Raw genomic sequence first — 12,317 nt, forward strand, 5'->3', positions numbered from 1 at the left:
CCATCCCCCCGTTCCCCCGTCCCACAGCCCCCGGTCTCGGCCGCTCGCCGACGGTAAGACCCAGTCGGCGCCGCGCTACAGGGGCCGGGAGGGGTCATGCGCCGCGAAGGGGCGGGGCGGGAGGGGGCCTGGCCCCGCCGAGAGGGGAGGGAGGGGTCGCCGCCGTACGTGCCGCCGCCGCTGCCGCGAGGGCGGGCGTCGCGCGCGCGCCGCTCGGGGGAGAGGGGGGGGGGGGAGGGGGACAGCGGGGGGGTTGCCAGCGCCGTGGGGAGGGGGGGCTGAGGCCACGCCCTCTCCCCCGGGCAGGCCACGCCCCTTCGCCGCCGTGCGCGCCGCGGGGTGGCCCCACGGGTCCCCGCTCACGTGACCTCTCGACCCCAGCGCGGGGGAGACGGCGACCCCCGAAGCGCAGCCCGGAGAGCCCGCGGGGCCCGGGGGGTTCCCCCGTTTAGCCCCCCTCCTCCTCACTTAAGGCATCGGCGCGATCGCCGCCGCGATTTGTCCGTGTCCTATTGACACCCCCCCCCCCCGCCAGATATCTTGGGGAAACCCTGCCTCTCTCGAGGGGTCCCGGGTGGGTCTGTCTGTTCCCCGGAGCGGGATGACGTGCGAGGACCCACGGAAAGTCCCACGCCTGGAGCCGGGTGGGCGCGTGGCCCCTGTGCCAGCGGCTCCCCAGGTTTCTCCTGGTGTATTCCAGCCAGGGGATACCAAGCCCCCCGTCACCCACCAGGAGATCCTGACCTGAAATCTCTGAGATTTAGATGGGATATTGAGAAAAAATTCTTCCCTGTGAGGGTGGTGAGGGCCTGGCACAGCTTGCCCAGAGAAGCTGTGGCTGCCCCTGGATCACTGGAAGTGTCCAAGGCCAGGCTGGATGGGGCTTGCAGCAACCTAGTCGAGTGGAAGGTGTCCCTGCCCATGGCAGGGGGTGGATGAGATGAGCTTTCAGGTTCCTTCTCACCTGAACCGTTCCATGATTCTGAGCATGGCTTTCCCAGCAGCTTGTAGAGCCCAGGCTTGCAGAGATGATCTCCAGCCCCATGTTCTAAAAAAACCACCTCTGCTTCATGCACAACCATAGGCACATCCACTGGGAATAGAGCTTCTTCAGGACCGCCTATCAGGTCCTCTTGAGGTAGCACCAAACCTTGACACCAGCTTTTACTAGGAAGGATCATCCACATGCATGTTCCTGGTAGTGTGGGATCAGAGCATCCAAATGGTGGCTGGAAGCATTTTTGGTCAGGGCCAGTGGGAGAAGCTCTGTGTTGGAAACACACTCTTGCCAAAACCCACCCAATGTGGGTTTATTCCTTGGTGCCAGGTTGGGAGGTTCAGAGCTGGAGAGAGTTGCTGGCTTGGGAAGCTATGAGTGGGATGACACTGGGGGGGATCTGCCTCTGGGATCTGTTCCCAACTCTCATGATCCACAGGGAGGAGAAAACTTTGGCGGGTTCATGTGAGAGATGGCGAATGCCGAGGTGAGCGTCCCTGTGGGTGATGTGGTGGTTGTACCAAGTGATGGGAATGAAGGCGAGAACCCGGAGGATACCAAAACCCAAGTGATCTTGCAGCTCCAGCCGGTGCAGCAAGGGTGAGTAGGATGGTACTGGTGTGACTGGGAGGTGCGAAGTGGGATGGGGACAGAGCGTTACTGTGTTTTCCAGATCTGCGTCAGTTTTGTGCCATGCAGAGGAGAGAGAAAATACAACAGATTAAATCTTTTAGTGTGTTGCTGTCATGGGGCCTCCAAGGGCTGAAATTGTCCTGTGACGCTGTGTTGGTGCAATCTTCCTGGATCATGGAATCAGTGCTGTCTCAAGCTTTCTCTTCCTTCTCCAGTTCAGGGGCTGATTTTTGCCACACTGCAGCTGCTGGATGCGGTGGTCTGTGTGTCCAGATCTTCATGTGCCTCTGTGCAAGCCCTCCCCTAAAATAATCCTCTTCTAAAATAAAGTGGACCTGGGATGTGGAGGGAATTTTGCAGCTCCCTGGCAGCTGCTGCAGAGAGTGGCTTCATCTTCACTCTGGATCAATCAGGATGGAAAAAAACTGGCTCTAGTATGATAATATTTGCAGGGCAGGGGTGGCTGTGGGCTTGACAGTGACTTTTCTTTGTGATCATCTGTGCTGTGTCACACAGGGCTGGAAGGGAAATCGTGGGACACTGGGCTCTGCTTCCTGCTGTTTAGGGTGACAGAAAGCAGAGGAAAATGCACAGGGAAGCTTGCAGAGCTGTCTCAGTGGCACTGGCAGAGTGGAGGGTGGGATGACAGCACTGGGAATTCCTGTGTGTGTCAAGCCTTGGGATTACTAGTGTTTTGTTTAATTAGAATTTGCCAAAAAATTCCCAGTGATTGTAACTGTGTCATACAAAATTAATGTCCCCTGAGGACTGGCAAAAAGAAATTTACTTAATTTTTTAACCCTGTGCTGTGAATCCTGATTTCCCATGATTTATGTAGTTTGTTTATGGATGGCCACTTTCATCACAGGATTTACCAAGAGAGCTCCGAGGCCAGCGCCGCTGTGGTGGCCGTGCAAACCCACACCATCCACAAGCTGGAAGAAGGGATTGGTGAGTTCCCACTTGGAGTGGGTGAATCCCCTCCTGTATAGGGCAGGTGTCTCCAATTTGCTGGGCTTCCTTCTGGCTCTGCCCTTGCAGATGCTGATTCCTAGGTATGGATGTGGGTACAGGGTCTGGGCATACTCTGGAATAAAGAGTCTGCTGTTACTTCTTGGTCTCAAAGTTCTGGAAGTGAGATCCTGGCTCTCCTGCAGTGAATGGTAAGGGCTCCGATGGGGTCCAGGGCAGCCAGGATGTCACCTTAGTCCTGGTGTGCAGACACTGGCAGCAGGAATGATAGTGATGAGTACGTGGTGGCTGAAGCATCAGGCACTGGTTGTGGGGTCTTTACTGAACCAACTGACTGATGGTTTGCATTGGATGTTCATAAGAAGCGAGCAGGTTGGCTCCAAGTGTTCTCTGTCATGCTGAGCAGTGTGTGGGAAAAGGCTCCTGTGATAGGGTGCTGTCACTAGATCTTGACTAGAGTTCTTCCTGTGTGGCTGTGGGTCTTTTGGTAGGATTAAGAGAAACTCTGCGCATGAACAGAATATATTATTAGTAAATATCTGATATCGTTGCTAAACAGATACCAGAGCTGCAAGAATCAGAGATATCTGTGCTTCAAATTTTAAACCATTTTGTTGCCACTAAGACTGTTCTCATTGACACCTCCCCTCTTACAGATGTGTTGGATTTCTGATTTCATGTTTCCATACAGATGATCTTCATTTGGAGCATTGTTATAGCAAAAAGCAGATGCTAGTTGCTGTTAGAGTTAATCTGAACTAACTCTGAGAAGATGAAGAGAGGACTGATCCTGAACTGGGATCTGCCCTTTTTTTTGGTTTCCCAAGTGCAGGTCTCACAACCTATGAGCTTCCAGCTCCCACCTTGTGGGATTAGAGCCTCTTGGGTGGAAAGTTTCATTTTGAGCCTTTCCTCCCTCAGACCCTAGCACCCTCGAAACGAGTGAGGAAATCGAGATCGCCTATCCCATCACCTGTGGGGAGAGCAAAGCCATCCTTCTCTGGAAGAAGTTTGTCTGTCCAGGAATTAATGTCAAGTGTGTGAAGGTAAGGGAGAAACTCCCAGTGGATTCATTCTCAGGTGTACTGGTTGGCCTCCACAGGAATTCCTTACTTTTTGTGTTTCATTCTAACTGAGGCCTTGGATTGTTGGTGCTAACGTTGATTTTGATGGGGAGAAGCATGGAAAGAGGGGATTAAGGAGGGGAAGGATTTATCACCCACTTCATATTTCAGTTCTGTTAGCCCTTGAGGAGGGACTGAAGGCACAGGAGATGTGTGTTGAGATCTGGCAGAGCTTTGCCCCCTTCTTTTTCCTCGGTGTCCTGGTACTCCACTCCTGTCACTTCCTTAGTGAGCAGGTTGCATGGAGAAGGGAAATCTTGGTGTTACCTTTTCCCACCTGAGAGCATGGCAGTGTGACAGCCAAGCCCCTTGTGCTCCTGCCCTTCAGCAGGAACTACTCAAGTCACTGGAGCAGGGCAGAACAGATGCCCAAGGGAATACCTGTGTCAGCTGGGCCATTGGATGTAACAGAAACCTCCTGAAATGATCTCAAAAATGACCATACATGTTCATAGGAAATGATTTGGTTCATATAAAGCCTTCAGGGCTGTTCTTGGTTAGGGCTGTGAATACCTATGGTTGGCAGGTCACCCCAACAGACATGCTTCCATTGATTTTGACAAAACACATTGACAAAACACAGCTGTGAGCATTGCTCCGCCCAAGGGATCAAAGCTGGGAAGGACCTGAGAAGCAGCTCCTCTCTCTGGGTGGAGGTGGGGGCTCAGATGAGCTGTGTTGGATGTCCCAGTCCTCCCAAGTGATATTATCCTGTTTGCTGAGCCTTTGCTTGTCTCATTGCCAGTTCAATGACCAATTGATTAGCCCGAAGCACTTTGTTCACCTGGCTGGGAAGTCTACCCTGAAGGATTGGAAGAGAGCCATTCGCCTTGGAGGAATCATGCTAAGGTATTTGATTCTGACCAGCTTCAGGGCTCCACCCCTGCCAGCAGGCATTTTATCTGCTTTGCAGTCCCCAGGAGGCCTCTTGGAGGCCCACAGTACCCAGCCAGCAGCCTGCAGAGAACCCAACCCTGTGATGTGAGGGTCAGGAACCCTCACCCTGGATAGAAGTGGTATCACCTGGGGAACCTGGGGTGGAACAGGACTGAAACCGTGTTTGTGAAGCTTGTGTTTGCTCTTGTGTTTGCCATTTGAAAGCCTTGCAGCAGATTTTTTGGATGCAGAGTGGCCATGGGATCTCCCTTTCTCTTTCCTTCCCATGGCCATAGCATTCCTGGGTGGAATACTCCCTTTTGTCTCTAGGCTTAGATTTGAGCTGAGCCTGATTCTATCCCTACTCCCTGCACAGGAAGATGATGGATTCGGGGCAGATTGATTTCTACCAACATGACAAAGTTTGCACCAACACCTGTCGAAGCACCAAGTTTGATCTCCTGATCAGCAGTGCCAGAGCACCAGTGCCAGGGCAGCAGAGCATAGTGCAGACTCCAACCTCAGCAGATGGTAGGAAACCAGTTACCAATGCCATGGGAACTTCCCTCTGAGGCTCCTCTCCCTCCTACACACACTTTACACCTTCTCCCCAGGCACATCAGGGCAGTCTCACCAGGAGATTGCTCTGGTTTCTGGGAAGGAATATGCTTCTCATGTCTGTTTGGAGGAGTCTTGGCAGCATCTGTCAGGAAGCTCTGCTCTGCGGGACTTGGTAGGCTGGAAAACAGCTGGCATCAAGCAGCTGCTTTCCAGAGAGGCAGCCTTCATAGGCAGGAGAAGGATTGAGAGCCTTGCAGGGATCCTTGTTCTGGGCTCATCACATAAGCGAACACCTGTGAGAGCTCGCACAGCATTTTCCGATATATTTTCCATTTGGAAGTCTGTTATAAAGGCATGAGTTGGTTCCAGGACTGAATTTAGAACGGCTATGCTCCCTCAGAACATCCATGAACAGGATGTGGTGGCTGGACATGATTTGATTATCATTCCAACTGCAAGTTCTCAGTGATCCTGTGCTCCAGAGCAGAAATTGATCTCTTTGCTGAGCTTTAGGGATAAGACTATTGCCAACTGTACCACATCATTAAGCTGGGGGGTTTCATTTCTCTGAGCCCCTTGGTGGGTGACATGGTAGAGTTGTCCATAGGCTAAGGAGAATCTCTTGGAAAGCACCATAGCCGACTTACAGTGGCTGCACATTGGTTTAGTCTCAAATTTGACTCATAAACTTAGAATTGCGTCAGATCCATTTCCCTTCTATAAACCAGCTGGGACCCCAGCTCCATTTCCTGAAGGATTAGGGGTGCAGAGCTTCCTGTGGATGATGCAAGGGGAGAATGGTGGCTGGGCTGAGCCTTATTTGTTCCCTTTTTTATTCTGATCCCTTTCTTCTCCCTTGAGCTGGGACTCCAAAGTGCAAGGCACATGGTTTTCCCTACAGAAGCCCCAGAGCTTTTCACAGTCACAGTTCCAATGGGAAACAGCAATATTTGCTTTTGACTGGTTTGGTTGAAAGAAGCCAAGCACAAACCTGACCCAAAGAGTGAAAGAGAGCCTGGGGAGGGTTGAGGGCTTGGGAAGCAAAGCAGGGATTCAGGCTGTCAGAGGGAACTGATGGGGGTTTTCTGGCAGGGAGCATCACCCAGATCGCACTGTCAGAGGAGAGTATGGAGGAGGGGATCGAGTGGAACTCAGCTCTGACAGCTGCTGTCACCATGGCCACTGAGGAAGGCATGAAAAAGGACACAGACGAGATCTCAGGTAAGCTCAGGCTGCTTGTTGGGTGTTTTCTTCCCCTCTCCTCCCGTTACATTTTGGAAACCTAAATCTTGCAAATAAGTAAAGTTTGGGCAATGACAAAGCTGTCCCCCAGCCCCTTCGATCTCCAGCATTACCCAGGCATCCAGGCTTTCTGCCAATGGAGCTCCTCACCACTGTAGGACTTCGGCCCCGGCCTTGTGGCTGATGGATGATCCCTCAGATCAGATGTTACTGGTTACAGTGAGGGGCTTTTGTGTTTTATTCCAAGGATATTAAACACATCTGCCAGCGGGGAGTCAGGCTGGAACCAACCAAGAGCAGTCATGTTTGTTACCTATTGACTCTATGTTCTGTCTCTCTGCCTTGCATTCCCTTGTTGTATCAGTATGGAAGCTTAGCTAGAATTTCCTCAAATAATGATTTTAAGCTCTGCACCTTGCAAAGATGTTAAATATTGTCTTGGTAGTCATGGACTTGTTTAAAAACCTGTTCCTAATTTGCTGCCTGAGTTCATTTTGCTTGGTTTAGAGTTGGTTATTTTTTTCACATCCTGTCCACCCCAATAGCCAAACTACCTTGCAAAGATAGTCACCTTGAAAAGATACACTTGCCTGACAGGTTTAAGGTGTCCCTGTGGAAAAAATTGCCAAATGCTTGTACGTGTTGACTTCTTTTCCTCCTCTTTTGTGCCAGAGGACACGCTGATGTTCTGGAAAGGAATAGCTGATGTGGGGCTGATGGAAGAGGTGCTGTGCAACATCCAGAAGGAAATAGAAGAAGTCCTTAGAGGTGTGCAGCAGCGGTTGGGTCAGTCTCCCTTCCAGATGACAGGTAGGCTGTGAGGAAGAAGCTTCAAAAGGGCAGTTGCAGGCAAAAAAACACCCCAATGCTAAGCTAGTGAGTCAGGATGGGGAACAAGTTCCTACTTATTAGCTGAATTGTGGGAGCACAGTCTGTGTTCTCAGCCTGCCCATCTGAACCTGCCCTTTGCTTCAAAGCACAAGGACACACCATTCCATCCTGTACCCTGAGCAAAGTGACCCTGGCAGCTTGCTGGGACCATCAGATGACTGTCCACAGCTCCCAGCCCTCATGGAAACTTTCCCAGAATCATTTGGACTGGAGTTACCCAAACACTTCTCTGTGACACTGCAGGCTTAAACAGGTCCTGTCCCCTTCACTTCTCATTTGGCTTTCACTGGTGCCAGAAAACCTCTTTTGGGGCTCCCTAATCTTGTTCAGCACATGCCCCTGTGAACACCTCTTGTTGGTGCTCTTCTGAGAGAACATCCTTGAGCCACAAACTTCATTTTACCCAGGATATTTTTTTTAAATTTTCTAACTTAACTTTGGGCTGGTATGTCTTTGTGTGTGGTAGGTGTCAGTTTTTGGAAGCTGTGAGTGATTGAAGTCAGTGGTTTATAATAGACATTTTGCACAGCTTTCAGTGGAACTTGGCATGTTAATGACACTGTCAGCAGCATGGGGTGATGACTTGTAGGTGGAGAGCTCCTTTGTATCTCTGTAATTGCAAATTACATTTTCATCTGCAGCAGTTAGGAGCTGCTTGAGTGACACAGTTCTGTCCAATTTGCTTTATCATGTGAATGGGATTATTTAATCCTGGGATGTCAGAAGGATGAGGGAGTTTTTCCCTTTTTCAGCTAGCCTTTGTGAAAGAACAGCATTTTAAAAAGCAGTAGAAAATTTCTGGTGTAACAGGAGCATCTTTTGACTGCCCAAGTCTTAACATCCCTGTGCCCTTTCCTTGGAGATGCTGCAGTCCTGAACAATGTTGCCCATACATTTGGCTTAATGGACACAGTCAAGAAGGTACTGGACAACAGGAAAAACCAGACAGAGCAAGGAGAGGAGCAGTTTCTTTACACACTGGCAGGTAAAGTGCCTAATAAGGCTTCACATCCTGCTGCTACTCTTGGGAATGGACATAACTTTCCTTCCACAGAACCGCAATGAATTAGGATTAGTGTTCAGTACTGCCCCAAAACAAGTGCATCCCAATTCCTTTCTGTCCTAGGGCTTGAGTGGAACTTCCTCTCTCTCCTGTCTCAGAGAGAGTAGTTGCTTGGAACATTGGACAGCCCAAAGTCTGTGCCCTTTGCTGCAGATGGGGTGCTGCAGGAATGAGTCCAATTCCCTCAGGATTAGGGACAGGAACTGCCAGCCCAGTGTTGTGCCATGGTCACCTGAGCCATGGACAGTGTTGTGCTGTACCCAAGCTAATAAGCCTCTGTGAGTATGGGGTGCTGAGCTTCTGTTTCTCTTGGCTGTTAGGGCTATCTGCTTGTGATGCTATTGGGTGTCCTGCTCAGCTTCTGCTGAGCTGAAGCCACTGACTGACTCAGAATCCCCAGAGCTGCTCACTGGATTTGTCTCCCTCCTCACCATGTCCTGTAGGATCTGTTGTTATCTGAGATGTCCTAGAGCTCTACTTCCCTGGATAAGTGAAGTCATTGTGCTACTTCTGGCTCCTAGTGTTCCCACTGACAAGGGCTGAGGGGATGTTTAATTGACCCAGGCATCTTGCTGGCTGTCCCCAGTGCAGGCGCTTGGCTCCTGAGGAGGTGACCCAGCCAAGCTCAGGAAGCAATTCCAGCTGCCTGGGGGGGTTAATCCACTCTCCCTTGCAGGTGGGTTTAGCTTGTGGGGAGCAGAAATGTCCATCTCCTTGTCAGTAGGAGTAGCCAACAAGTATGGAATGTTACCTGTGTCTTACCCAGGCACCAGCAGCCGGAACATTAACCAGGTCTATGTGGGTGGCAGGAGAACCTACCCTTTTCCTTCAGTGCCATTTGATCTAGGGGGAGAAGCCAAGATCAGGCTCACTGGGTGGTTGGGTGACCTCCTGTCACAAACTTGGGAGTGATGGTTGGTTCTGGAGTCCCAGGAGCTCCTACTTACCCTGGTGTCACGTGTTGCTCAACCATTCGTTTTGCAGACCTGGAGCGGCAGCTGGAAGAACAGAAAAAACTTGCCAGGGACCAGAAGGCCAAGTCCCAAACCATCCAGAATGTGGTGCTGATGCCCATGAGTGCTCCCAAGCCCCCCAAGAGACCCCGTCTGCAGCGCCCAGCCTCCGCCACCATCCTCAGCCCCTCCACCCCCATCCAGCAGCCTCAGTTCACTGTCATCTCCCCCATTGCCATCGCGCCCGTTGGACAACAGTTCTCTGTTGGCAACATCCCGGTGGCAAACCTCAGCCAAGGCTCCAGCCCAGTGACTGTTCATACCTTGCCATCTGGCTCCCAGCTCTTCCGATATGCCACTGTGGTTTCATCCTCCAAGACCAGCTCCTCAGACACAGTCACCCTGCACCCGTCCTCCAGCCTGGCACTGCTGAGCTCAGCAGCCATGCAGGACAGCGGGGCCCTGGCCAATGTGGCGGCCATGGTCAACCCTGTGGAACTGGTGGCCATGGAGTCTGGCATCACTTCTACCATCCAAGCTGTGGAAGGCACCTCGGATGATGGGCAGACCATCATAGAGATCGACCCAGCGCCAGATCCTGAGGCAGACACAGATGAATCAGAGGGCAAAGCTGTGATCCTGGAGACAGAGCTGAGGACTGAAGAGAAAGCAGTGGGAGATGTGGAGGACCATCAGCACCAGGTCCATAATGTAGAGATTGTGGTCTTGGAAGACTAGTGGGGAAGGCAAGCATCAATTAGGGCAAGAATTGGGAATTTGTTTTATTTCAGGCTTTTTTGTTAAGCATCTTTTTCAGCCACCCCATTTATTACCATGGATATTTTCATTGTACTGTATATTGTATAAATATATGTAAAATTTTGTTTTTTAAAACAAAGATGGAGAAACATGTGAGACGTGGATAAGGCTCCATCTCTGTGGAGCACTGAACAATGCCACCTGTGGAAGGGTCAAGGAGAGACTGGATCTCTGCTGGACAACCCAACCAGGAGGAACTAGCCATGCCTCGGTGCTTCCGCTCCAGGGCTGCCCTGGCCCGAAGACTTTATTTGAGAGACAATGATGCTTGAGTGTGTATGTGGCTGAGAGGAAGGGTGATGGATTTGGGGTGGAACAGGTACCTCATTTGTATTTTTATTTTCCCTGGGGAGGGGAATTCTGTCAGACTCTTCACGGTCATGTCAGATGGAGTCCCTCAGATGGGATTTTTTTATTATTTTTCTTGCTTTGGGGAGGCCAACAGTACAATTAATTTACTGTCCATGTTCTCCTCCTCTACACAAATTGTTTTTATATCTCTATTTTTTTGTATTTCTTTGCTCTCTCCCTTGTCCAGATTTCCCAGCTGTAAAGCCCTGAGAACTTCTCTCAGGGTCTCTGTATCTCAGTCCCTCCTCTTCCCATGGCACTTTTCCCCCATCCCTTTCCCTGCCTGGCAAGGCTCGGTGCTGCAAACACCGCTTGAAGACTCTAAGATCACTTCAGCCTTTTGTGTAAGGCAAAACATACCAGCTCAAGCTCAAACCCAGATCCTCCCCCTTGCCTGCTCAGCACCACAGGGACCTTTCGGGGTGTACAAAGCATGTTGTGCTGTTGCTTTCCGAGAGAGCCGGATTTTGGATCAGGACAGTTTCTGTTTACACTGTGTGCTGAGGCTGCTCTGTGCTTGTCACTACTTGTTTGGTGGTTTTATTTTTGTATTTTTTTTCTTCTTTCTTCCTATAATCTCTTGGCAGGGTTAGAACTGGCACATTGCTGAAATACTGTGCACCCTGCTGTTTTCCCTCTTTCCCTCTTTCTTTTTCAGTGGCTGGAGATCCATTTGGGCTTTGCCATACTGGGAAAATGGAAGGGGGAAAGTACCGTGTGGCTTTAAAGCTACGGAGGTTTGGGAGGGCTGGGAGGGTGGGAGCTGCTTGGCTGGAAATATTAAGCAAAACAACAGCAAAGGAAACACACCTGGGGAGGGTGGGGGGAGGGGCAGGAAGATGTGTTTGGCTATTTTTTTGCATTAAAAGGAAAAACAGAATTAAGCTCCAATAGATTTTTTCATTGGAGAGATGAAAGGCAGTGCCTCCGTTGCCTTGGGGATAGCAGGGAATGAACAGGGATTCCTGAACCCGTTTGTGAGGGGTGATTGGTGCTGCTCTGATCTTGGCCTCTGGGAAGTTTTTCCTGGCTTAGGGTGGAGGTGGGAACTGTTGTGGGAGCGATATCCCATGCTCAGCCTGGAGAAGAGAAGGCTCTAGGGGGACCTCAGAGGCCTTTCCAATGCCTAAAGGGGCTCAAAGAGAGCTGGAGAGGAACTTTAGACAAGGGCCTGGGGGGACAGAACAAGGAGGAATGGCTTCCCACTGCCAGTGGGCAGGGCTAGATGGAGTTACGGGAAAGAAAGCATCCCTGTGATGGTGGGGAGGCCCTGGTAAAGGTTGCCCAGGGAAGCTGTGCCTCCCCCATCCCTGGAAGTATCCAAGGCCATGTTGGACAGGACTTGGAGCAGCCTGGGATAGTGGAAGGTGTCCCTGCCTATGGCAGGGAGTAGAACAAGATGAGCTTTCAGGTCTCTTCCAACCCAAACCACTCTGGGATTTTGTGGTTTTGGATCAGGGATCCGCCTCCTTCCATATCCAGCCACCTTCCCTCCATTCTTTGGCTTGTTCCTTGCAGGTAAGCCCCTTGATTGAAGGGGAATGGGGACATTTTGGGGACCCCCTTCTGCAATGCAGGCACACAGCAGATCCAGTCAGGGCCCTGCTGGAGCTGTTCCCATCTCTCGGCTGGGAAGGGGGGTGAATCTGGGCTCCCTGCTCTCTGTACACCCACCCAACACCCAGTTAGCTCCCTTGACCTGGGTGGGGTCCTGTAGGACTGTGATGTCCCCTGGGTCCTCCGCACCCTGGAGTGTTGGATTGGGGAACCTAAAATGTCGCGGTGCGACAGGATGAGGTTGGGCTGAGCCCGCCGCCAGGCCCCGAACTTGCCTT

General features: G+C 51.2%; 1 protein-coding gene across 3 annotated transcripts; it reads left to right on the forward strand.

Moving 5' to 3' along the window:
* The first annotated feature begins 1 nt into the window (after position 1).
* GMEB1 (glucocorticoid modulatory element binding protein 1) lies at positions 2-11,361 on the forward strand. Of its 3 annotated transcripts, none has more exons than XM_040086136.2 (11): positions 2-53; positions 1,437-1,597; positions 2,499-2,581; positions 3,524-3,648; positions 4,472-4,575; positions 4,979-5,133; positions 6,256-6,384; positions 7,078-7,215; positions 8,159-8,281; positions 9,344-10,014; positions 10,212-11,361. In XM_040086136.2, exons 2-11 carry the CDS (start codon positions 1,470-1,472, stop codon positions 10,236-10,238), a joined length of 1,683 nt encoding a protein of 560 aa, XP_039942070.1. In that variant the 5' UTR covers positions 2-53; positions 1,437-1,469; the 3' UTR covers positions 10,239-11,361. The 3 variants fall into 3 exon arrangements, with proteins under 3 accessions (XP_039942070.1, XP_039942069.1, XP_039942071.1); XM_040086135.2 differs by having other exon boundaries at positions 9,344-10,058; positions 10,212-11,214; XM_040086137.2 differs by having other exon boundaries at positions 8,168-8,281; positions 9,344-11,214.
* Positions 11,362-12,317: the final 956 nt, after the last annotated feature.

This window comes from Hirundo rustica, chromosome 25 (assembly GCF_015227805.2).
Source record: "Hirundo rustica isolate bHirRus1 chromosome 25, bHirRus1.pri.v3, whole genome shotgun sequence".
Classification (NCBI taxonomy): Eukaryota; Metazoa; Chordata; class Aves; order Passeriformes; family Hirundinidae; genus Hirundo; species Hirundo rustica.

Excerpts from the sequence above, each read along its gene's own strand:
- GMEB1 (XM_040086135.2), top strand. The coding sequence starts at position 1,470 with ATGGCGAATGCCGAGGTGAGCGTCCCTGTGGGTGATGTGGTGGTTGTA. Across the intron at positions 3,649-4,471 it reads TTAATGTCAAGTGTGTGAAG|TTCAATGACCAATTGATTAG; the intron begins GTAAGGGAGAAA and ends TCTCATTGCCAG. Across the intron at positions 6,385-7,077 it reads GGACACAGACGAGATCTCAG|AGGACACGCTGATGTTCTGG; the intron begins GTAAGCTCAGGC and ends CTTTTGTGCCAG.